This window comes from Alternaria viburni (genome assembly GCF_023758015.1).
Source record: "Alternaria viburni strain BMP 2772 chromosome Unknown scaffold_19, whole genome shotgun sequence".
In the NCBI taxonomy this organism is placed as follows: Eukaryota; Fungi; Ascomycota; class Dothideomycetes; order Pleosporales; family Pleosporaceae; genus Alternaria; species Alternaria viburni.
In genome coordinates, this window is record NW_026055788.1 from 562,939 (window position 1) to 585,440 (window position 22,502).

The 22,502-nt window shown below is 52.5% G+C and overlaps 7 protein-coding genes and 1 non-coding gene across 8 annotated transcripts; 1 reads left to right on the plus strand and 7 right to left on the minus strand.

Annotated features, from left to right (window-relative positions):
• Positions 1–1,586: 1,586 nt before the first annotated feature.
• On the minus strand, positions 1,587–3,490 carry J4E79_008309 (uncharacterized protein; the record flags this gene model as incomplete). Its single annotated transcript, XM_049357168.1, has 8 exons — positions 1,587–1,637; positions 1,717–1,833; positions 2,015–2,163; positions 2,223–2,283; positions 2,359–2,495; positions 2,559–2,695; positions 2,753–3,347; positions 3,394–3,490. 8 exons carry the CDS (start codon positions 3,488–3,490, stop codon positions 1,587–1,589), a joined length of 1,344 nt encoding a protein of 447 aa, XP_049208532.1.
• A 539-nt stretch (positions 3,491–4,029) lies between these two features.
• J4E79_008310 (uncharacterized protein) lies at positions 4,030–4,907 on the minus strand (the record flags this gene model as incomplete). The annotated part of the gene is made up of 2 exons (XM_049357169.1): positions 4,030–4,393; positions 4,441–4,907. 2 exons carry the CDS (start codon positions 4,905–4,907, stop codon positions 4,030–4,032), a joined length of 831 nt encoding a protein of 276 aa, XP_049208533.1.
• A 618-nt stretch (positions 4,908–5,525) lies between these two features.
• Positions 5,526–5,938, plus strand: J4E79_008311 (uncharacterized protein; the record flags this gene model as incomplete). The annotated part of the gene is made up of 2 exons (XM_049357170.1): positions 5,526–5,595; positions 5,649–5,938. 2 exons carry the CDS (start codon positions 5,526–5,528, stop codon positions 5,936–5,938), a joined length of 360 nt encoding a protein of 119 aa, XP_049208534.1.
• A 1,505-nt stretch (positions 5,939–7,443) lies between these two features.
• J4E79_008312 (uncharacterized protein) lies at positions 7,444–7,767 on the minus strand (the record flags this gene model as incomplete). The annotated part of the gene is made up of 2 exons (XM_049357171.1): positions 7,444–7,539; positions 7,606–7,767. The coding sequence occupies 2 exons, from the start codon at positions 7,765–7,767 to the stop codon at positions 7,444–7,446; spliced, it is 258 nt and encodes an 85-aa protein (XP_049208535.1).
• Positions 7,768–9,097: 1,330 nt separating this feature from the next.
• Positions 9,098–9,994, minus strand: J4E79_008313 (uncharacterized protein; the record flags this gene model as incomplete). Its single annotated transcript, XM_049357172.1, has 1 exon — positions 9,098–9,994. The coding sequence occupies one exon, from the start codon at positions 9,992–9,994 to the stop codon at positions 9,098–9,100; it is 897 nt and encodes a 298-aa protein (XP_049208536.1).
• A 5,732-nt stretch (positions 9,995–15,726) lies between these two features.
• On the minus strand, positions 15,727–17,034 carry J4E79_008314 (uncharacterized protein; the record flags this gene model as incomplete). The annotated part of the gene is made up of 2 exons (XM_049357173.1): positions 15,727–16,662; positions 16,711–17,034. 2 exons carry the CDS (start codon positions 17,032–17,034, stop codon positions 15,727–15,729), a joined length of 1,260 nt encoding a protein of 419 aa, XP_049208537.1.
• Positions 17,035–19,257: 2,223 nt separating this feature from the next.
• Positions 19,258–19,344, minus strand: J4E79_008315. Its single transcript has one exon. It is a non-coding gene; the product is annotated as a tRNA-Asp (tRNA).
• A 482-nt stretch (positions 19,345–19,826) lies between these two features.
• J4E79_008316 (uncharacterized protein) lies at positions 19,827–22,176 on the minus strand (the record flags this gene model as incomplete). Its single annotated transcript, XM_049357174.1, has 3 exons — positions 19,827–21,307; positions 21,355–21,614; positions 21,662–22,176. The coding sequence occupies 3 exons, from the start codon at positions 22,174–22,176 to the stop codon at positions 19,827–19,829; spliced, it is 2,256 nt and encodes a 751-aa protein (XP_049208538.1).
• Positions 22,177–22,502: the final 326 nt, after the last annotated feature.

Below are 22,502 nucleotides of genomic sequence, written 5' to 3' on the forward strand. Positions count from 1 at the left end.
ACACTGACTGATCCAACTCAGTCCGTGTCTCAAACACGATGCCTCATTGACGAGTCAAGCGGTCGATCACAACGTTCTGCGACAAAACAAGGCGCGACAACACAACTTGGTGTGGGCGGTACCTGACAGGATTCCCGGAACTTTCCCAGAGGAGGTTGGGACAGCCTTTCAGCCCAATGAAAATCCTCCAGACAAATCGGGGAACATGATGGAAGCGCTAGACCGTTGGGCCGTTGCTCATTGGCGTTCAAGCCCCTGACGCACTATCTTCCATTCCTTCTCCCCGGTGCCTTGCTGTCGCTTGGCTCGACTCCCTGTTCGCACGCTGAGCAAGCCTCACACCGCCAGCGCATTGTCTAGCTGAACGTCCGCCCGTATGGCGTTTCTCGTAGCGGCCGGCAACCTTGCCGACATGTACTTCGCGACTGACGATGCTATGTAATCAGGGTGTTTCAATTCGAAGAGAATCGCGCGGTTTGATCGCCGTGCTGTACCTCACGATCGAGCCCAGCAGAAGAAAAACCGGAGCAGGACTATTCTGTTCCAGGCTCTCGGGACCTCGCAGCATGACGACAGGGAGAAAAAGCAGCTGGTTCCGGTCTCAGGTCGGCAGGCGCCCCGCCTTCTTCGCTCGTCTCTCTCCTTGGCCAGACGACCGGACGGCACGGACATGCAGAAGCGGGAGAATACCGTTGCCAGTCCACCCATCCACACCGGCCGGCAACGCTCAACGTGCATGAAAGAACAGCCAGTTCAGTCTTAAAGCTGACTGCACACGGAAGAAGAAACTCCTGTACCTGAAAATTTTGCGTGTTCTGGACAAACACGTGGCGGGCTCATATTGACATGCGCGCGCGCACTTTGCTCGCATCCCAAGACTGCATTTTGCCATATTGAACTGCTTTGCTGTGGAGGTGCGCGCAATCATTCCGACGGTTCGTCGCAGGATTTGGGCGAGACCGGTCTGGTGTTGCTGATCTCTCAATTTCACCGGATGATTCCCTAGACTAACGTGGCACTCCACCGACAGGACAATGCCGCGGCCTGGACATGGGACATGGGGGTAACGACGAACGTGGAAGTCCATCTACGGGGATCATTTTAGCTGGACGCACGAGATGAATCAGCACACGACTTTGTAGAAACGATGATGTAATATTTCTCCATGTCAATGCTGTTGCGCGCTTTTCTTCTTGTCGGCAGTACGGAGTATCATTACAGCGATGTCCATGTACAATCGTAGTATACCTGCAGAAACTTGGAAGAAAAGTAAGCAATTTCGCGCTGGAAAACAGGAATCTGTGCGTGTGAACTGCCGTTTTCGATTAGCACGGGAGCCACGCGCTCAACGGCGTAGAAAAGGAAGAAGGCATAGACTAGAGCTGCGAACCTGCGCTCGGGGGACGGCCCCTCAGCAACATTCTCTTTTCACCCAATCACAGCATTTCGGACTTTCTGTCCACACAGCAGTGGTCGATGAAGACGCGTTCGAGGCTACTTAGCTGCCAATAATTGTTGCGATTGGGGACATTTCTTAGTCACATGATTCGCTTTCGTTCGCATTCGCGTTCTCGATTATGATGAGGTCAGAGCCAGTACCTGCTCCATAGTAGTTTCTGTTCCTCGGAGCCTTCGAACTACGCAATGCATACCTTGGTTAGTCCATGTTACATTTCTGCAGCCCAGCCTGCGTGGAAAGTCTTGGGTTACGCGTACCTCGAAATCTTTCTTGATCATGTCTGCGAAACCTTCCGAAAGCTTAGGCTCACGGTATCTGGAAGCGAAGCCACTGAACGCAACGTGCGGCAGGATAGTACGAGATTCGCGGTTCGTCTGTGGGTGGAGATCCGATGTTAGCATGGGAGTTTCTCCGTGTGGTAATGGGATTTCAAGCATTCCGGATGTTCCGCACAACCAATTTCCACATCGGATAGTGTGATAGTAGGTTTGAAGCGATCGCAAAGTCTATCTTCCGGCACTCACGCACGGGAAGAGGCTCAGTAGCTAAACTTACTTCTGGACCAAGGTTCAATGCGCGGAACGTATCGTTGTGCTCGCACAGCTTTGGTGTCGCAGTAAAAAGTACGCAACGGATGGGAACTTTCAGCTTCTGCGCCAACATAACCCACACAGCGCGTGTTTCTGGATCGGCATTGGTATTGTCTGAACAGGTTAGCTTAGTATGCGGAATGTATTGGGGCCCCAGATCAACATGAACATACCGATAACCGCGCTCGTGCCTTCTTCGATGAGTGCAGTAGCCGCCTTTACGCACTTCTCGCGCTGTTTCAGAGTGTTACTCGGAGTATAGAAGGGTCGCACGACACGTGCGGCAGGATGACTCAGTCAGCAACGTACAGTCTTCAGAATGTCTTGATTGACACGCCCGTATCCGAGTGGCTGCAGATGTTTCCAATAGAACGATGATTTACCTGAGCCCGGACTGCCGCAGAACATGACGATCTCGGGGCTTACCGTTTGTGCAAAGGCATTTGCTGCAGATAAAGTTAGCACACGGACGACGGGGAGACGGCTGAGAGGTTGCATATCAGACTTACGTGCAGGTGTTGAGCCTTCAGCACGCACTCCCGTGTAAGCGATCGGATCAAAAGCCCTGACGAATGGTCGAGGATCTTCATGGCGGAAGTACTCTTCTGGCGCATGAAATGGTATACCGACATTAGCAGCAAAGTCTCTACATAGAGTTAGCATCTTGGTAATCATGAATGCACGATGCGGAATCTCCACGAACCTGTCGACACATGAGTGGTCCTTTACACCGCCAGCCACGGCCTCGCGACCACCAGCATCCCCAACGAATACAGAGTTCTCTAGATCGATTGATTCTGCATTCTCAAGATCATAGTCCTCTAGTAGCTCGTCCCACATCCCGGTCCTGGGCTTCCTGTACCGGTCACGACTCGTCGCAGCGTATATCGATATCGGAAAGTCGAGATGGTTGAAGACTGCTGTCACCTTGGTCTTGAAGTCCGCTAGTCGCTTCTGATCTGACTTCACGGTCTTGGGATCCGGCTTTAGACTGATTCCACCTTGATTGCTGACGATAGCGACAAGGAAGCCTTCTGCATGCAGCTCTTTCAGCCGTCCTGGAACGCTACTATCCCACCACTTCCAGTCATTTGCATCACGAGCGAACGTTTTCCCCGATGCAGATGTGACAAGTGTTGAGTCAAAGTCAAAGGCTGCTATTCTGCGCCTGCCTTTCGTTGCCGACTGCGCTGCCGCGCCAAAACGTCCGACTAGCAAGCTGTCTTTCACTATCCGCCAAGTCATCTTTTCTGGCTCTTTCTTTGAAGCAGGAGTAAAGAAATTGGCGACCGCCTTGCCTGAGTCATGTCAGCAAAGACGCACATCAAGCGATGGCTGACGAACTTGTTGTAGTCGACTGTTGCCGCCGCTTCGATGGAGGTGGCGACACGTCTTTTCCGTTAGAGCTCTGTCGCTTGCTTAGACCAGGTCGGGTGGACATTTTGCAGTTTGTGTTATTGCCAAGGTGGGTGCATGGTGATGAAGGTTGATCTCTGTTGACAAAGCAACGTCGGTGAGGTTGCTCGCTTGCGCTTTCCTTCGGCGCGAAACGCGAACTCGCGCGAGCACGTGCCTGGACTGCTCACTCTCACGACAGCACCAAACGCACTTCTTTGGCAGCAGTCACATACATCAAAAGACTCTATTTAGTACTATGGCATGCCATTAATATCTATACCCTTGCTACCTCCGCCACATGCATATGGGCGGTTCAAACATATTATTTTACTCACGCATCTGAGACCACATAGACAGCAGAAGATCGAACCTGCCCAGCTTCCTGGTCCGACGCGCAATGCCATCGCGATGCTTTTGTCTCCCGGCTGATTCGACGCCCCGGCGTTGATATTTTTCGCCGATCATCCCATAGCGCGGAACCAGACACAAGTATCTAAAGTACCCTCAGCCTTTGTCTGATGACTACTATCTGGAGAATACCCAGTCCATGTCCATTGCTCTCTGTCAGCAAGAGACCGTTCCTCACCTAGGCCGTGCTTGGGTAGCAGGAGCCGCAGGAGCCTTGTACTTGACACGGGGGTCTAGTGCGAGCCGATCTGGCAAGTCCAAGTTCACGCAACCCTTCATTTGCGCCTGGAACTTCTTCAACTCGTTCACCCCCTCCTCGAGTACGGCTGCGTTGTTGAAGTCTTCAATACGAACCGTAGCTTGAAGTGTGTATACGCCACTTGGGTCGAGGAGCTTCAGGCCTTTCCATGTCGGTAGTGTGGCCTTGGGGCTCTTCTGGACGTTGCGGATGCCGGGCTCGTGGAGGATGCGGTGGAGGAATATGACGACGTTACCGAGCACGAAACGGTAACCCTCGACGTAGAACTCGGTCACAAACCTGCGCTGGGGTTAGAGGTGAAGGCAGGAATGGGAAGGTGGTCTCACTGATTGGGCCCTGAGGCAATCATGAACGCATGTGGATCGCCAGACAACAAGTCAGTGGTGTTGGTGAAGCGGATGGATACACCTCTGTCACCAGTATCCGGTACATCCCTGAACACGAAGGACCATGTTGGCTCTTCCCCATCGTCTACATCAGCGGACAGGCCCTTTGCGCTCTCCTCCGGCACGCCATCTTCAGCAGCAAAGTCGTCTTCCGACAGCTTTTGGACCAGCCGGGTGTGGTAGAGGACGACGGGAGCAGCTTGTTTGGCCTGCTTCTGCGCGACAGTCTGGGTACCGCCGCGACGGCCAAGATTGGAGCCCGGCTCTTCAGGCTCGCGCGTGGGCTTGTAGACGACATGGCGCTCAAAGACGCGCTGGGGCTGCATCATGGCAACCCCCGCCAGGATGTTCAGAACCTGCTCATAGCGCGCAAAGGTGACCTGGCCGTAGAGGCTCAACTCGTGCATGGTGAGCAGGTCGGGTCCGCACGTCCGCACCGCAGTCGGAGAAGCGAATATCAATATGCAATTCCCGCTGGTCAGGATCTGGAGAAGGCGGCGGGGTGATAAGGCGAGCGGGCGTGTGCAGCGTTGTCATTGGCGGCGAGCGATGCACTTGTAAAAGTTTGGAAAAGACAACCGGGGCGGCATGGGAGCTATGACCGCGAACGTTCAAGAACGACTCCAAGTGTTGCGCGTAAGCCCACAAACGCCGAGGCTTGCGCTGGAAGTGGCTTAGAAATACCCATTGCTCTGACATTTGCTCATTCGAGTGTGGGGAGATGCCGCTCACGTGTGAGTGGGAGGGTTGTTGGTTTGCAATCATGGAGCGGCCTTCGGCGCAACCTAGTCTTCCTTCCGCAAACGCGAACAACATTTATGCGGCTCCCCTCAACCTAACTGCTCCTCAATAACTCAACAAGTCGTCCGTCCGTCCACCAGCATCTGTCCCGAGATCGCCTTACTTCGCTTCTCTAATACAAAACATCGTCTGAAGTCTTCTGCGCAAGCTTTTCAGTGATACCAATTTCAATCGCAACCTGCACATCACACCACCACCAACAACCCCACCTCACCTCTTTCGCAATGAACGCTACACGCGCCCTCGCTCGCCAGCCCATGATCCGCTTCTTGGGCAAGCGCAGCACTCCTCAGAGTACGCATCGCCATCACACGGCGTCATGATAAATAGCTAACGTTGCGTTTCAGAGGTTGACCACACCCCGCACGTCCACCCTGCCTCTCCCATGAGCGAGCTTCCATCATCCTTTGCGTCCTACCGCAAGAAGGCGCAGCAACACGGCCCACTCAACCACATCCCCAGCGCCTTTGTTGGTGGCCACATTGGCGGCGCAGCCGGCAGGAACCTTGGACCCATCGAGGCAGGCAAGGGCCTATACTTCGACCGCTCCGAGCTGCCCGCACGCTTCCAGAGCCCGTCCATGACCATGGCCGAGATCGAACTGCTCGAGTCTGGTGGTGCCAGCGCATTCGCATAGATCAAGAAGGCACGATGAAGCGACGATAAAAGAAGGTTCAGACCCGGATACACCGGATGAGCTGGTGTACATATACCCACACGCGCCTGGAGGCGCATTGCATGCGGACTGCGATGATTTACTTTATGAGATTGGGACACGTTTGGGGTCAAAAGCGACAAGTACTGGTATTACTTTCATTCTATACCCATCAAGATCGATGCTCGGGACGAGACGAAGATTTGGGAGACTGCCATCGGCTGGCACTGTATGAAGTTACTGTATGGCGATACGGACTACTGCGTTTGTAATTCGAGAAAAATCACAAACAATTGATAACACAACTATATTCTGAGGGACAATTGTCGAGCTTACATCAAGGGCGGAACAACCCTTATGATGCATCTGTCTCCATGCTCTGCATTTGGCTCATGCTCCAAGAACGAGGACGACTACATTCTCCTACTGGAAAGAACGAGCGTCTATGACGAGCTGTTCAACATAGGCGTGACCGAAGCCTGCAGATTCTTCATACTAGACATGCTTTACGAACACATTCAAGTGCCGGGAGCTTCTTGAAGCGGTTACCTTCACCACTCCAAGGCGTGCTCACCGAACAATATGCAGTAGTCTTTCAGCTTTTACTTCACTTTGTGCATCGCAGCCGTCCATGACTACTTACCCTGCATGCTCAACAAACCCACCAACACCCCGCCAATACGTCACAACCCAGCTACTTCCTCCAACACTACCAACAAAATCTCGTATTCAGCGTGGGAGATGTTTGCTTATTCCTCGCAGCCAACGCGGGCTCCAACGGAGGAATCTCGGGCGCAACCCACGGACAGCTGGCAACCCACAGCCTCGGCTCGCCAACAGCAGCCCTCCACGTGCCTAACCACGTTGGCACCTGGCGCGCACGTGAGATAGCGCTCGATAAGACAACGCATGGCACCACACGCCTCGCATTTTCCCACGCGAACCAGCGCGCGCACAAAGAAACTTTCTTTTGACCACCGGATGAGTGCTGGTAAAACTCACACCCGGGTGCATCAGCTCAGCTACCGGTTTCGGTAGAAAAGAAGCGAGCTGTGGAATGCTGCGTCTCCCGGCGGTTAAAAGATGGGTGTTTTGCGTGGGTGCGCTGAGGGTTAGGTCTGGGGAAGCGGGTAAACGTTGTGCAGATGGACAGGGAGGTGTTTTCGGGGTATGGGTGATTGTCTAGATTTGGAGACGGAGGATGGAGATTTTGGGATATGGAATGTAGGTATCATGTATGGAAATCGCTGCGCTCTACTTTACTCTAGAGCCGCTTCTCTTTCTGATCCCCAGTTTCGCTGCGGTGAGGAACATCTGGAGACAAGACCTTTGTCCTATATTGCCTGCGGATATAGTCTGGGACTTTGAAAAGAACCGTTTCGTTAGGCTTTATCCGTCACATCGAGTGTACCTGGATTGTGCGCTACAGCTTTCCCCTTCTGATCTGTGAATAGCACCTGGTCAATCAGATTAGTGTCTTGTTGTCGCTACTTCTCCCTTAGCAGATTCTGGAGACGTACTTTTGGTGGGTGCTTTACGCCCTCTGCATCAGCTTCTTCTTGGTTGGCCAAGATCTTGTCTACCTTCTCATGGTGTCAGCTCTAGCCTGTGAGGCTTACGTGCTGCAGATGCAGGCGTGAATAGCTTACATCGCCCTCGTGCCTTCCACCTCTTATCCGCGTGTATACATGGTCGCCTTCTTTTATCTGCTCGCCGTTCTTGGAGGTGACATCGCTGTCCGCATCTTGGGACTTGATCGCGGGAGTGTGCGCTTCAATCTCATCGAGAGAGTGAGAGAGGCGGTTCGCCATTCTGGATAAATTGTTGCGGTTGTGGATCAGCTTTCAGAAACGTTGGCACGCAATTTACTTGTGTTGGATGCGCATTACAAACATCTCGTCGTTCGTTCCTTACTGTTGGTTATTGTTGTGTTGGTCCACGGTCACGATGATGTCATCCTTGCTGGCACTCTCAAGGGGGCAGTTGCGTTGTCCATCAACCGCGAACAAAACATGATCAACACAGCGTTTGTCCTTTAGTCATATTTCCAGCCGGAACAACGTCGGTCTACAACAAACTTCAACACGCACAAAACTTCCGACTGAGAAAACCAAACTAGTGTTCACGATTGAAACAGCCAACATGTGGAGCCCAGCAAAGCACCAACATCCCGTGCTAGACCCTCCCCCGGCGCATTGTGAAATTACCAAGGGGCAAACACCTCGCACATCGCAACTTGGTTCCTTCTGAAACGAGCCGCAAGCGTTGTTTGGACGTCAGGCGTTCAGTGTTTTCTTTGTGTGCTTGTCGCGACGTCTTCGCAAATGGCCAGAAGTCTCATTTCTTTTGCGGATCGAAATTTCACAAGGTCGGTCTGCATCTGAGATCTGTGGCTGAGTAGCCTTGCTTAGGAGAGTGTGATGGAGGGATGAAGGTAGCATGCATTGCGGCCCAGCGTTGTATTTTCGGAGGCATCGGCGCTTCCTTTTGGCAAAGTACGCACGGTGGCTAGGCGTGAGGCGCAGCCACATCGTCGCATCGGCATGAGTCGAGTGCTTGCGCGTTCGTTAATAGCTCAGCTCGTATTATCAGGGGATGTCGTATTAGCCACTGTCAAGCGTTTTGCCGATGCCGTAGAAGGAGGTTAGCACAGACAATGCGACTATCATAATCATTCACGTTAATGCAGTAAGAGGATGATTTTGAAGTTGCGCAATGCGTCATGTATTTTCTTTTGGTAGATGTGAACCTCCGATGTCCAACTTGTATGGGTATCTAAGATGTTCTCCCATACACCAGCCCTAAAGTCTTATACAAGGAAGTGAAGAAAAGCAGGGCAAGCCCGCTGTAGTCAAAGAGCGACAAGAAATGTGAGAATGAGCCCTCCAATGCGCAAAGTATCCCCATATACATCATGGGATCTGCTATGCAACAAGATGGCAAGGCGAAATCTAGAAGAGCAAAGCTGAACAAGAACCGCGGTATCTGACGGTTCCCTTTCCGTGTACTCCGGTCACCGGTCCCTGACTGATGCGTGAAAAAATGAGTCGTAACTTGGTCGTGCAAAGCGCTGACCCTGCCTGCGCTAGCGAGATATCAGAATCTTGGGTATATGGATCGTGGCGTGGCTGAGGAAGACGTTTAGATGATCTTCCAGTTGACGCCGTGGTAGCGGGTAGTCTCAGACAGGCCAAGCTCAGACCAGACAGAGCGGGAGAGATCGATGTCGTACTTGTTGACGCAGCCAGGGCACATGTCCATGATCTTGGCTGTGGCAGTCTTGCCTTGGTACTCAATCTCGATTTGCTTTCCGCACCATGGGTTGGAAGACTCGCCGGTCATGACATCGTGGATGCTTCCGCCCATGGCGTTCCAGGCACCGATGCTGATGGCGACGACCTTGGAATCATCGGTCTGGAGCTCACCGCAAGCACCAAGGTCGCCAACGTTCATGTCGTAGACGGTAATCTCGACATCGTCGAAAGATTCACCAGAAGTTACGCCACCAGAGCCGTAGCTAGGGGCAGCGCTTGAGGGAGCAGGAGCAGGAGCTTGAGAGTAGACTGGCTCGGGGGCTGCGGTAGTGGTTGGCTCAGGCGCAGGAGGAGGCGCGACGTACGAGGAGACTGGGGCAGGAGCAGGAGTGGTGGGAGCAGGAGGAGTGTAGACGGAAGTAGGGGTCTCCACAGGAGGGGTGTAGACGCTGGAGGGCTTCTCGGGAACAACAGGAGTGTAGGCTGGAGCAGCTTTGGAGGAGGTGGGGGCGGCCTTGGTAGGAGCAGCCTGGGGAGTGACCACAGCAGAAGACGAGGGCACGACTACAGTGCTGGTGGTGGAAGGCTTGCTGGGCTGCTCGTAGAATTCGCCAGCGCTGGTGGTAGTGGGCTGAGCGGTCGTCTCGTCGTCCCAGATGGTGGTGTAGACAACGACGGTCTCAGTGACGACCTCGGTCTTGTAGACAAGGGCGCGTCTGTCGAAAGGCGCAGCCACGGCGTAGGAGCCGAAAAGGATAGAAGCGAGGACAGCGGATGTCTTCATTTTGACGGTTGGTAGTATTGGATAGCTGAAGGAATGGTGCTATAGGTGTTTGTTGGGGATTTGCAGGAGTGACAGAACCGACTAGCAGTTCGAATGAGTGGTATTGTGAGTTGTCGCGTTGACAATGTATTGTGTCAGGAATGACAGTGTTGAAGACAGAATGTCTTTAGGGAGTGAATGAATGAACAAGAAGACCTCGAGCCTGTAGAATGAGTGTTACAGGAGGGAGGGAGCAGGTTGAAATATAGAAAGAGTGTGTGGGTGATGGTGTGGGTTAGTGAGTGAAGGAAAGGTGGGCAGAGTGGATTCCCACGAGCTTTTACGCTAGGGCCGGCACTAGGCCGGCCCCTGGCAACGTGCCTGGTGCCATCGCTTGTGCATCGCATCCTCCGCTCACCACGACGCATCTAGCCTGCTTCTGTCATCGGGGGGCCTGCCACTCCGGGCCGGCTGCTGGTGGAACGGCGTGCCATGGCGGCCTCAACAACACCGCAAACAAGCTCGAGTCGTCGACCCACTACCACGCTCATTCGCCCATGGCCTTCGCTCCTTCGAAATTGTCGGCGCTCATCTCCACCGCAACGAACTCCAGACTTCCTTTTCCTTGTGTTCATGTGCATGCGCTTGCCAAGGGCCCTCCCACCTCTATCGATTGCCTTCTTTTTCCTTACACTGACAGTGCGCTGGTTTCCAGCTAAATATGGCCAAGCTCAAAATATCGCAAGCTGACGGGTTTCATGCTTCCGCAAGTGGCATGGCGACGGACACAGTCAGCCAATCACAACGCCGTGCCTGACGATCACTGCATCGCGGAGCTCTTCGCGCCCTCTTCCGCCAGGGGCATGGCTGGAGCTGAAGCCGGTAAACGAAACATCCCAGGCACAGCGTGTCTGCGCCTCGTTCGGGCACATGTCATCATCGCAGATGAGGCACCGACCGCTTTGACTGAACCTGTCTTGGGGAAATGCTACACACGTGTATCGCAAGGAGTCGCGCCATGTCTCCCTGGACTGACAGCAGATGGGCTAGAACGCAGAAGCGGTATGGCGACGGCGGCGCGTGGCTATGTGGACACGCTCTCGTTATTCAGACTTTGCCTCTCCGTACTCACCATTGGCTGCGTACGCTCCACTGCCTGCCAGCGCCAGCTCCAACTTGCTGTGCGCCGATTCGCAACGTGGGACCGGTTGGCGAGCCGTCACAGCGTCAAGGTGACATATCCTCCTGCGGTTCTTCTGCCGGACCGTCTCAACGAAAGCTGTCGTTCGCTCGCTTTGTTCTGCACGCTGCCAACTCCACAGCTTCTGGACTTTGTGATGATGGCATTCACAAGCCGTCAGCATGCGCTGGAAATGAATTGTGGGGCTGCTGCACCTTCGGCGTTGTCCTACTGGGCGGCACTGGTTCCGCGCGGCAGCCATGTGCGAGAATTTGCGCCCTACCTTATCCACTTATCGATTGCGATACCTATCCATCTCCACACCCATCCCATCGCGGCCTATCACATGTGTGTGGTGAGTAACTCAGTCTCGCTCTTGGGTAGCAAAAGAGTTTTCATCGTTCGCTTCTCGGCAGCACGCTCATCGAACGACTGACGTTCACCCGTCCTGCCCGACCGCGCGTCTTCACACAAGGTCTGGGGTGTTTCTCGTGCGCAATATGAGAACCTTGATTTCGTCACCACTAAATGGCTTGCTTCTCATGATCACTTGGAGAGAGATTCCGGTTCAACGGGGAAAGCCGCAGAACAGGAGTTGGCGCTACGGCACTTCTGATGCACTGCTCTTTCAGTTCCTATGGTTCGCCGGGTTTGGCTTGAGCAAGTCTACCAAACATGGTGGATCGCCCAGGACCGAGGATTACCGCATTGTTCTAGATTGCAGAATCCTTCGCTCTTACGTGCCAACAGACCTGTATCGGCATCTGGGATTACATGCTCGGTAGAAGGCTCATGCGTTGACCTCTGTGCGTATCCGATGTCAAGCTTGCTTATGGTACACTAGAAGACGTCGAGATGCTTTTGCCGTCCGCCCAGTCTGCAACACATCGTCATCGTTCAAAGGCAGCGGCAAGTTTCTCGCCAACGGTATGCGTACCAAGAACGTATATGTGAAGGATCAAACCCCCGGCAACAGATCACAACGTTGCCCCGGCCGATCTTGGTCCGATCGACAATTCAACAAGTGATCTTCGTTGCTTGTATGCACGCGATCTCGATCAATTTTGCATTGCTCCTACACACACATCGGACTACTCGGATAGACGCTGTATGCTAACAGACTACGCTAGCTGAGGTGTGGTTGTGCGACATTAGCATCTGGACAACTAGCCGAGAAAACTTCTCCAGCTTACCGATGATGAGAAGAGATTGTAGGCGTTGAGTAACGGCAGAAATCTGTGCAGCGTGCAGGTGTGCGAAACAGAAGATGTACCGATGATGAATACGCCATCGGCTGGTAGCTGACTCTAGACTGTGTATTGAGCACTGTACGTGTGGGTCTTCGATCATGATCGCAGTCTAGGGACGCATGAACGTCTCTGTTGCGGCTTTCGTCTTGGGCTTATCTTCCCAGACCCATGTAGTATTGCTTTCACGAGTCTATCTGACAAGATGGCTATTTGTCGTTGGCTTCCCGTAGCGTCTTGCTCGTCTTCGTACTGCATCATTCCCGATTATTGGCTACAAATGCGCTATATCTAAAGGCCATTCAAGCAGGGAATCTTTCTCTTTCTGCTGGCCACAAAATTATTGGCAATAGATTCGTAAGAGTTTGAAACAGGAGCCAAGGCGTTCAGCTTCATGTCACACGAGGTCGTACTGAAAGTTGGTATATTTCGTATCTCTTACGCATGTTAGCTTATGGTTACACAATATCAAGTCAGCTCGCGTGCATGTGTCATCATTACCAAGCCAGTGTACCCCTTGATCAGCGCGGTTTGGTTCTTTCGCTCCTATGACGGTGAAGATTAAGGGTTGCCTACTAAATGGTACATTCCCTTGTAGCTGAATCCAAACACAGCATTGTCAAAGCTATTGTCTCTCGTCGCCTCACCTCTGTTCGCAAAACGTCTCATCAAGAACATCCTCCCCAGCAACAATTCTTCACCGGGCTCTGCAGATTCCGAAGGCTTCAAATACTCGTCATGGAACTTCACCTCGTATACCTCTCTCTCTTCGTCCTCCCTCCCAGCTACCCTTCTCGCCTCTACGATTGGTAGACCGAACTGACGACCAACACTGTGATTATACGAGCCCATAACAAAGCTCGGCGCGCAAACGAGTTTCTGTTTATTCAGAAATCCCTGCGTATCAACGTCGGACCAGGACACGTCGTTTTCGTCTCGGACACGAGTGTTCATATCGAGAGGTAAATATTCGTCTACTGCACGCTTTCCTCGTAGTAAATCGCGAAGGAAAAGCATACCCAAATCCTCTGCGATGGCGAGTACAAATAGCTTCTGTGCATGCTTATAGACTCGAAAGGTGAGAAATGAGCGGCTGTGGTCAGGGAAGTGTATCTTTTTAAGATCGGAATCGCAATTCACTACTTCTCTGATATTCTCGTGCGTGGCAAGAGCATTTATGGCGGCTGGGGGGAGGAAGGAGTTTTCTTTGCCGAAGATGGCGCACTTTATGGTATTTTGCTGTATGAAGTGTTGGATGTGGATGTATTGAGAGGTATAAGGTATGGTCGTTGGTATGGTTATTGATGATGCCATAGATTTTTTGAGTCTGACAGATGAGAGCTTGAGAGACTAGACTGGTGCAGCCTAGAGTCATGTATACTCCAGTGAACAGCTCAGGCAATTAAAGCTCACGATTGCTATTCCACAAACTCATCACGCCCAAGCCGTCAGCAAATTTGCGTGCTCATTCACTGCCAGCGACCAACATATCCTGGCAAATTCTTCACGTCCGGCACATCCATAACCTCGGGTGTGTCGCCCTCGCCCCCTTCAAGATCGACGTCTCCGTTCGGCTTTTCACGAAAGAAATACCACCTTCCCTCACATATAAAGCCCCACTGGAATCGAGGCCTCTGAACATCTGCCTCTTCTGCACTCCCAAAGACTTCCATCCTCCACACTTTCCCATTCCCCTGCCTGAGATACTCCGGATCGAATGACACATCATAAACACCTCCTTCCCGAACGACGTGGACCGCTGAAAACGGGATGCAAGATACGTATTGAACCACTTGATCAAATTTCTCTGTATCAAGTACTGGCGCACATACCAGCGCTTGGTTTCGAAGAAATTCGAACATGCTGATCCGATAATTTTCACTCATCTTGTAGTGTTTTTCCTGCGCAATAGGAAGATCATCATCATCCATCTCATCTAAGAGTGTAGAGAGGAATTCCAGACTGAGTCCTAGCTTGATGGCGAGGAGGAAGAGTTTCTTACTCTTCCATTCGATTAGATCTATAAGAGCGATAGCATCATGAACAGAGGACACTTCATCCTGTGGGTAAGTGCTCTTGGTTATGAATACGGTGATGTCTTGACGACTTGTGAGGGTGTCCACAGCGCTGCGTGGGAGGTAGGATATCTCTACACTGTCGAATGTGCATCTTCGCGTGAGATTGTCGATGGCGTGGACATACTTTGCGAGCTGTTGCTCGTGCGTATCTGTGGGCAACAGTTGAAGGGCCATGCTTCTGGTGTACGTATGGAGGATGACTGAATGAGATGAGATCAGTGACTGTCTCTTATACTTGATGTGGCGCTTTGTCGTTTGGTCTGATGCAGTGCCCACGTGGATGTCTTGATCACGTAGCAGGGCAGGATACCCATATCTTGCATCTTTTGTGTCAATTTTCTGACCGGTCTCGACAATTTCCTGGGTGTAATTTCTCATCCTTCATACGGACGGCGAAAGCATGCAATGCTAACGAGGAGAAGCGTGTACGACGGGCGGTCGGGATCGGAGACCATATCGATATCCAGCGGTGATGTGTTTTCGGGCTGTACACACAGGAGAGTTGTTTGTGAGGTATTTTGGTGACTGTCAAAGCACCCCCGGTGTTGATTTAATGCATCTCTCCCCCTTATGGGAATTTTCAGACTTCCACTTTTCGTCTTTTGATCAAAGTGCACTACCGAACTGTTCTTTCACCATAGTGGTACCTGGGTTACATATACGATGGGAAAGAATACACGCCATGGAATTGTTGCAAAACTGCTCTTTCGATTTACCCATTCTCTGGATCCGAAAGCCAAGTTCTCAAGTGTATCCATGGAAAGCTCAGCAAAAGTCACAACAATAGATCACCGCGCTCATCACATCGCACGCGTTGTATGCGAGCAAAATTGCTGTACGCACCTGATAGGAATTGTATTGCGAAGCATGATGCACAGACTCGAGATTTGAGGCTGGTCTTTGAAGGTCCATGACGTCAAGACCGCTAAGCTACCTACCTAGATAGGTAGTCCGTTATTTTACGCGCTTGACCACGGAAGTAAACCCGAGACACTTTTCATTTGGAATTCGTAAACTTTAGGGGTTAATTTACATTGATGCTGCATCACTCGGCTCATTATAGAAGTTTGATAAGATGTAATGGATTGCAATTAGTTTTACTATTTACTTCACCCAAGGACTTGATGTCCTTAGTGGCATGAGGTTAAGCCTCGCTCTCAAACATCATGGTTCACTAAGGACTGTACCTCAACTGGAGCTTAGCCTGCGCTGTAACAGCTGCTGGCATGCTCAACAGTCAAGCGTGATTTACTTGCTAACCATCAAGGGGCAACCAGCATCCTTGAAGATGGGGTTCAACTTTCCGGCGGAGAAGTCGATCAACGCATCTGTGAGGTCGGTAACGCTGCTGACGGTGCTGGGAATGAGGTTGACAGCCAGCTGGTAAAGCAGGCAAGTAAGCTGAGCAGCGGTAGCATCGCTGGGCAGCTTTCCGTCGACGATGATATCGAATGGAGTAGAGAGAGCGTCGAAGTTGCCCTTGCCAACGTTGCCACCGAATAGCTTGGGGTACTTGACGTACTGGGCAAGAATCTCGTTGGTAACATCCATATTCTTGTAGGGCTCGACACGCGAGAACCAGTTCTCGGGGATGCGCTCGGGGACGTGACGCCAGCCACCTGGGGCAGAAGAGTCCTCAACGGCACCGAAGAAGGACTTCATGGTTGCGAGATCTGGGACGCCCTTGTCGCCGTAGCTGGGGAAGAGCTCGTAAAGGAAGGAGGCAGCTCCGTAAAGGAGAAGCGAGAGGGGACCGAAGTAGAAGTTGGGGTTCTCTGCGACAGAGTCGTCGTACCGGTTGCTGCGGTACTTGGCGAGGGCCTCACGATCGAACTTTCCACCGGAGGTGGTGTCGGCGACCGCCTTCATCTGTGCGAACAAAGTGCCGTTGAAGCTGTAGTTGTCTCCGTTGGCAAGGAAGAAGTCGTTGCGTGTGAGCGAAGAATCGGCCTCGAACTTGTTGTGGCCATCAAGACCGGGCTGGCTGCCCAGAAGAGGGAGTGTGGCAGTGCGAGACGTAGCATCGCATCCGATACTGAGACGTCCGGAGAGCACATCACCACCAGCTTCAATACCGAGGACAGCGAGGAGGACGGAAAGGTCGTATCCTACGTTGTAGACATTCTGCTGGGCGTCGACCAACTCCTGGAAGTTGGTAATACCATCGTGTGAAAGGAAGTTGTGCTGCCTTCACTTAGCAAATGTATAGTACTCGCAGTGGATGCTACTTACGTTGGCTGCGGCGTTCAATCCTGGGCAGGGTCCACGGATGTCGTTGGATCCAGGAGCAGTGTAGGCGTGAGCCTTGTCGCCGTCTGCTGGCACCTTGATACCACCCTTCTGGCTACCGGGAACACCGTTCTTAGCTCCAGAGTAGGTGTAAGGAGCAACGTATGGAGCAGCGCCCTTGTGAACAGGGTTGAAAGGGCAGTTGGCCTGGCGCTTGACTTCGGCGTTGCGTGCGAACAACCTGGAGTTGACACCAGGCTGGCCAGCGACCCAGCCGTAGCTCATGGCACCAGAGGCCTGGAGGAGGAGAAGAGAAAGAGTATGCATGATGAATAGTAATCCCGAAGTGTACTGCTGTGGTTTACTCGAGATGAGCTGAGAGGATGATCTTCTTTCTGTCGTCTGAGTCTTCTACTTATAATCTTTTGCCATCATCTCCTATCCAACTTCTGTTCCTAGATCGAGAGACGTAGATCGGGACCGAGGCAACTTCCTTGCACGCTGTCAAAACCCTACACCTCCGCCAGCAAGTCTTCGATATCCGCGCACCTCGATTGGCTGAGACATTGCTTCCACCCCTGACTTCGCAGTGTGTAGTCGATGATCGACATACCCCGGAGTCGATCGGCGGCGATGTTCTGAGGTCTAGGCGGGGAAAGATAGGTAGTTAGGAGCCACGTCCGAAAGCGAGTTCGCATCTGCTACGGGACTATTGATGCGTACCTGCTTGGTAGCTCTTCATATGGCAGTGGCGTTGCACCTGGACGGAAGGTTTACGCTCCGCACGGACTAGTTCACGTCTCTTGCCCGAACTAGCTTGGTGCGTCGATCATTTCCCCAAAGAAGTTGTTTGCGCTCACAAGGTCCCATGCGGATGGATTGCGGGGAAAGCAAGTATCCAATGACGCATGGCCTATTTCCGCCAGACTGTGGTCATGTTGCATACGTTCAAGAAAAGATCGACAAGAACTACTATGATTGAAATAATACCGAGGCAGCTGTCTCAATGCCGCAAGATCTATAGGCTGAAGTAGAAGTTGCAAAGACGTAATTGACGTGGGAACTGGCGGGCGTTGTCATATCAGAGGCTACATTGGCTCAACGTCGCTTCTCGTGTGCGTCGGTACGTGGAGGTTGCCGGCAAGCGCGAATCAAGTCGCCGAGAAGCCATGCGTGACGATGCTTTGAGGCCCAAGATCTGACCAAGGGGTATTCAGACCTGGTTCGAGGATTGAGTGGTAGGATAATAGCCCAAAACCTGGTAAGTTCTGTTGCGCGGCGAAAGACACCGATAGATTCCTTTTTTGGAATACCTGCTCCCGCAGTGTTCGTAAATCTCCGAAGAGGAATATCGATCAACTCACAGACTGCAATTTCCCTTAATGTAATGCTGAGGACTTGATCCCGGATCCAAGAATTTCCAAGCCTTTCGAACCGATCACCAAACTCTCATCACGGTCCATTCCGTATGCTGCACGCTTGAAATGACGACCTGTCTTAGAACTTGAAGCCTGCCGAGGCAAGTTCCAGCAGTTTGCGAGAGTTGCCCCCACGCTGGAGAGAGCGTGACGAAGAGCGTATCAGGTCATGCTGAACAGTTGCGTAGGTCGACGCCGTCAAGAACCGGCTCAATGGAATGAACGGGTGCAGCATGGGCTACAAGATCATGGTGTCGCACTACAACGCGTGAACCTTGAGATCTCGATGGAGTTTTGCTTGATTGAGCAGTTTACTTGCTCGGCGTGCAAGTCCGTCGTCATACTCAGTCCACTTTACGATTTGGAGTTGGATGAGCGATCCAGAGTATGAAAAGTCATGCACAGCCCTGTAACGTCCATGTAGAGAATACTACGGCTCTACCAGGGTAACCATGAGGAGCCGCAGGCCACGACGGGAACGCGGAATTTCACCGTGCAGACTGCCAGAATTCTTCTCTTCCCAGTAAAGCATAATCTGACTCGCGTCCAGCCTGACGCTACGTAAAACGGGAAACCTGGGGCTGACACCACGTGGGCAAAGATCCTTGAACGAGACATCATCCTAAAAATCCAGAAGAGACTAAGCCAGGCAAAGACGATAAACGTATTTTGCCTTGTGTCCTAATGCCTGTTCCGCATGGCTGCGATATCCTACACAAAGTCGATTCCAAGTTCTTCATCAGATGAAGGCGAGACTTCCGGTCTGACCCCTAGTCCTCGATGTTACTGCCATGTTATTAGTCCAGGCTGAGTGTCGCTTGAGTAAGAATTGCACACTTACCTCTAGCCCATTCAACAACTAAGAAAGCATATGCACCTTCCAGACTTGGAATGGAAGGCCTGGGATAGCTGGGCGAACGGGCAGTAGTATGTCGAAAAAACTGCGTCGGGCTTCACTGATTAGCTAGGCGGCCTTTTCAACAGGCAGCTCACGGCCATAACACACGCGGGCTCTGTCTGAGCAAGGATAGCTTGATCATGGCAGGCCAAAAAAAAAGCTTAACCAGATCAGAGTCCTATACCACCATCATCACCACCGGCCCAAAGAATGCCAAAAAGAAACGCGACAGTACTCTCCAGCGGGGAATTGAACCCCGGTCTCCCGCGAGTTGCCAATGCTGGTGACAAGCGGAAATACTGACCACTATACTACTGAAGAAGAGTTGGTATCGCTGATACCAGTGATGGCAAACCTCAAGATTGAAACACATAACACCACAGACAATCAAACCCACTCAAGATGATTCGTAAAGATAGTCCACTATGCTCTTGGAAGATATTGTTGTAAAGCAGCGGAATGTGGGTATCAGTGGAGACGGAAGAAACTAGCGAGCGGTGAGAGCAGCAAGCCTCGGCAAAAAGATAGATAGCGACGACAGAACTGTAGCATATCGAGAGCGCAACAAAGTCAACTCAATTCTTTCAGGTAACGCTAAGAGTAGACGATTATATACATATCGCGATATGGAGACAAGGACGCCAGTCATGCGGATGGTATCGAGCGCCAACATGATGCAAGTCGACTCGAATACGCCTCCGCGCCGAGTAGGATGGTACAGTATGCGAGTGATGTGTATTGGGGGAGAGGATGTGACAGGTCCTCCGCCCCAATGTCAGATTTGTGAGTGCGTAGCTGTACGCTTATTTGTTGACCTTGGACTCGCGGCCGATGACGGGGTTCTGACCGCTTGCGAACTTGCTGTCGGACTGAAGCAGCTCGTCGGGTTTATCTGCAAATACTTCATTTAGCCGAATTCCAAATGCAAAGAGGTTTGCACAAGCTTCCTCGTCGGAGTTTGACGTACCGTGACGAGCGTAGAGGTGGTAGTCCTCATCTGTGTACTTGCCGACGTGGCCGCTCTCGACATCCTTTCGGGTGAGCGAGAGCTTGTTCTTGGGCAGACCCATGGAGCCGAGGTAAGTGACAGAGTTCTTCCACTCAACGTCCTTACGCTTGTTGTCCCACTTTAGCTCCTCGGCCATAATGTCAATAACCTTGGGGAGAGCTTCCAGAGCAGCCTGGGCGTTCAGGAAAGCCAGGCGCATGCGGCGCGCGATTACGTCGGTGGCCGTCTGAGCGTACTCGTGACGGACGCAGTAGCGGACCTCACCATCGATGTATGGGTAGAGCTCAGCCATCTTGACGCCGCGGACAGGGAATCGCTGCTCAGTGGGCGATGCAAGAGCTGCGACGGTCCATGCACGGTCACCGTAAGCCTGGCAGAGGTATTTGGCTACGTCAGTCTCAATGCCGTAGTGCTGGATGAGGTTGATGAACAGGGTCTTGGAGAAGCCGTGAGCACCAACAAGTCGAACGCGGTGGGTCTGGCAGGTGCCGTCAAGAGGAGCCTCGTCCTTGACCTCAGTTCCGCTAACGAGAGTGGGGTTCACAAGCGGCTGAGTCTTCAGGCCGTACTCCTTGATCGCCTCGTCGACAGTCTCTTCGGCCATCTGGCGGTAGGTAGTCCACTTGCCACCGGAGCAAGTCATCAGGCCGGAAGGAGAGGTGGTCACCAAGTGGTTGCGGACAAGACCCTCAGTCGCGCTCGCGTTGGGGTCACGGACGAGAGGACGGATACCGGACCAGGCAGCGAGGACGTCGCCGCGGCGAACGTTGATCTCAGGCTGCAGATAGCGCTTAACCTCCTTGAGAATCCAGTCAATCTCTTCCTCGCCAGCGACAGGATCTTGCTTGATATCACAAGCAGTGTCTGTTGTACCGGCGATTGTGTTGCCCTGCCATGGCAAGAAGAAGATGACACGGCCGTCAGAAGTGTTAGGGTCAATAAGACCCATGTTTGAAGGGCTGTAGTAACCAGGGAGAATGACGTGAACACCGGAACTTGGGGCGACGATTTCCTGAACCTCTTGGTCGTCCATCTTACGGATGGAGTCGGTGAAGGGACCGGTAGCGTTGATGATACCCTTGGCCTTGATGGAGAACTGTTCAGACTTCTTGCCATCGCGCTCAGCAATGCAGTCCTTGGCCTTTGCTCCGCACAGACGACCATTGGCATCCTTCTCAAGCTCAGTGACTTCGAGATGGTTGACAACAGTTGCGCCGTACAGCGCAGCGGTCATGGCGATCGAAACGTTCATGCGGGAGTCGTTGTGTGCACCATCTGGTGACGTCAGTTTCTGCTGCAAAAGGAGTGACCGTTGAACGTACCGTAGTAAACAAGGGCTCCGACAAGGCCTTCCTTCTTCAACATGGGGAACGCATCCAGAGCCTTGCTCTTTGTCATGTAGTACGAGCTCTCAATGTTCTCTGAACCAGCGAGGAAATCGTAGAACTTGGTACCAGCCCAGAAGTAGGGAGCTTGCCACCACTTCTGGATCGGAATCATGATCGGGAGCCATTGTGAAAGATGAGGCGCGGTGTCCAAGAAGTAGCGACGCTCACGGAGAGCTTCAACGACGAGAGCATATCTAAAAGAAGTCAGAAATCGCATGGGTGACATTCTGGGGCAACTTACTGGTTGTAGTCGAGGTTCCAGACAGCCTTCTCTAGGTATCGTACACCACCGTGTACCAGCTTTGTACTTTTACTGCTAGTACCACTGCTGAAGTCGTCGCGCTCGACGAGCGCAACCTTCAGACCTCTTGTAACAGCGTCAAGCGCAATACCGGCTCCGGTCGCGCCACCACCAATGACCAACAGGTCATATGGCTCTTCCTCAGCCTTCTCAGCTGCTGCCGCTGTGGAGCCACTTCCACCAAGCCACTTCTTTGCCTTCTCGGCGACCTGCGAGACGACACCTGCGCTGCGCTTCAATTGCGCAATCTGCTCATCGCGGCTCTTGGCAGAGGGGAATGACGGTGGTCGGAAGACACCTCCCTCGCCATATGTGGGTGGTGGGACTGCGGCGGCTTCTGAGCCGGGGATATCGCGAGGTCGTAGGGTAACGTAGAGGGCGGATGCACCGACTGCTCCAGCACCAGCTGTGTAAAGCAGCGGCTTGATGAAGCGGCTTCCTCGTCGGGCAGCCATGATGCTTTATGGGTGGGGTATAAGATCTGGAGATGCAGTCGCTCCAGGCGGTGTTGGTCTAATGTACAAATGCGTCGATGGAAAATGCTATAAAGATCTGCTGAGCCTGGGAGGCTTCATCGACTGTCAGCGCGCCCGCGCATCGGAGATAACACGAGGTATAGGCACAGGAGTTCAACTCACCTCAAAAATGGTTTACAATGGCATGGCGACCATGGCGCTGTGTATAAATTATTCCGTAGGTTTAGGATGTAGGACAAATGGGCAATTGGGAGCTGCAAAATCTGATTATCATACGCTTCGGATGACGACAGGTGGAGTTCGCG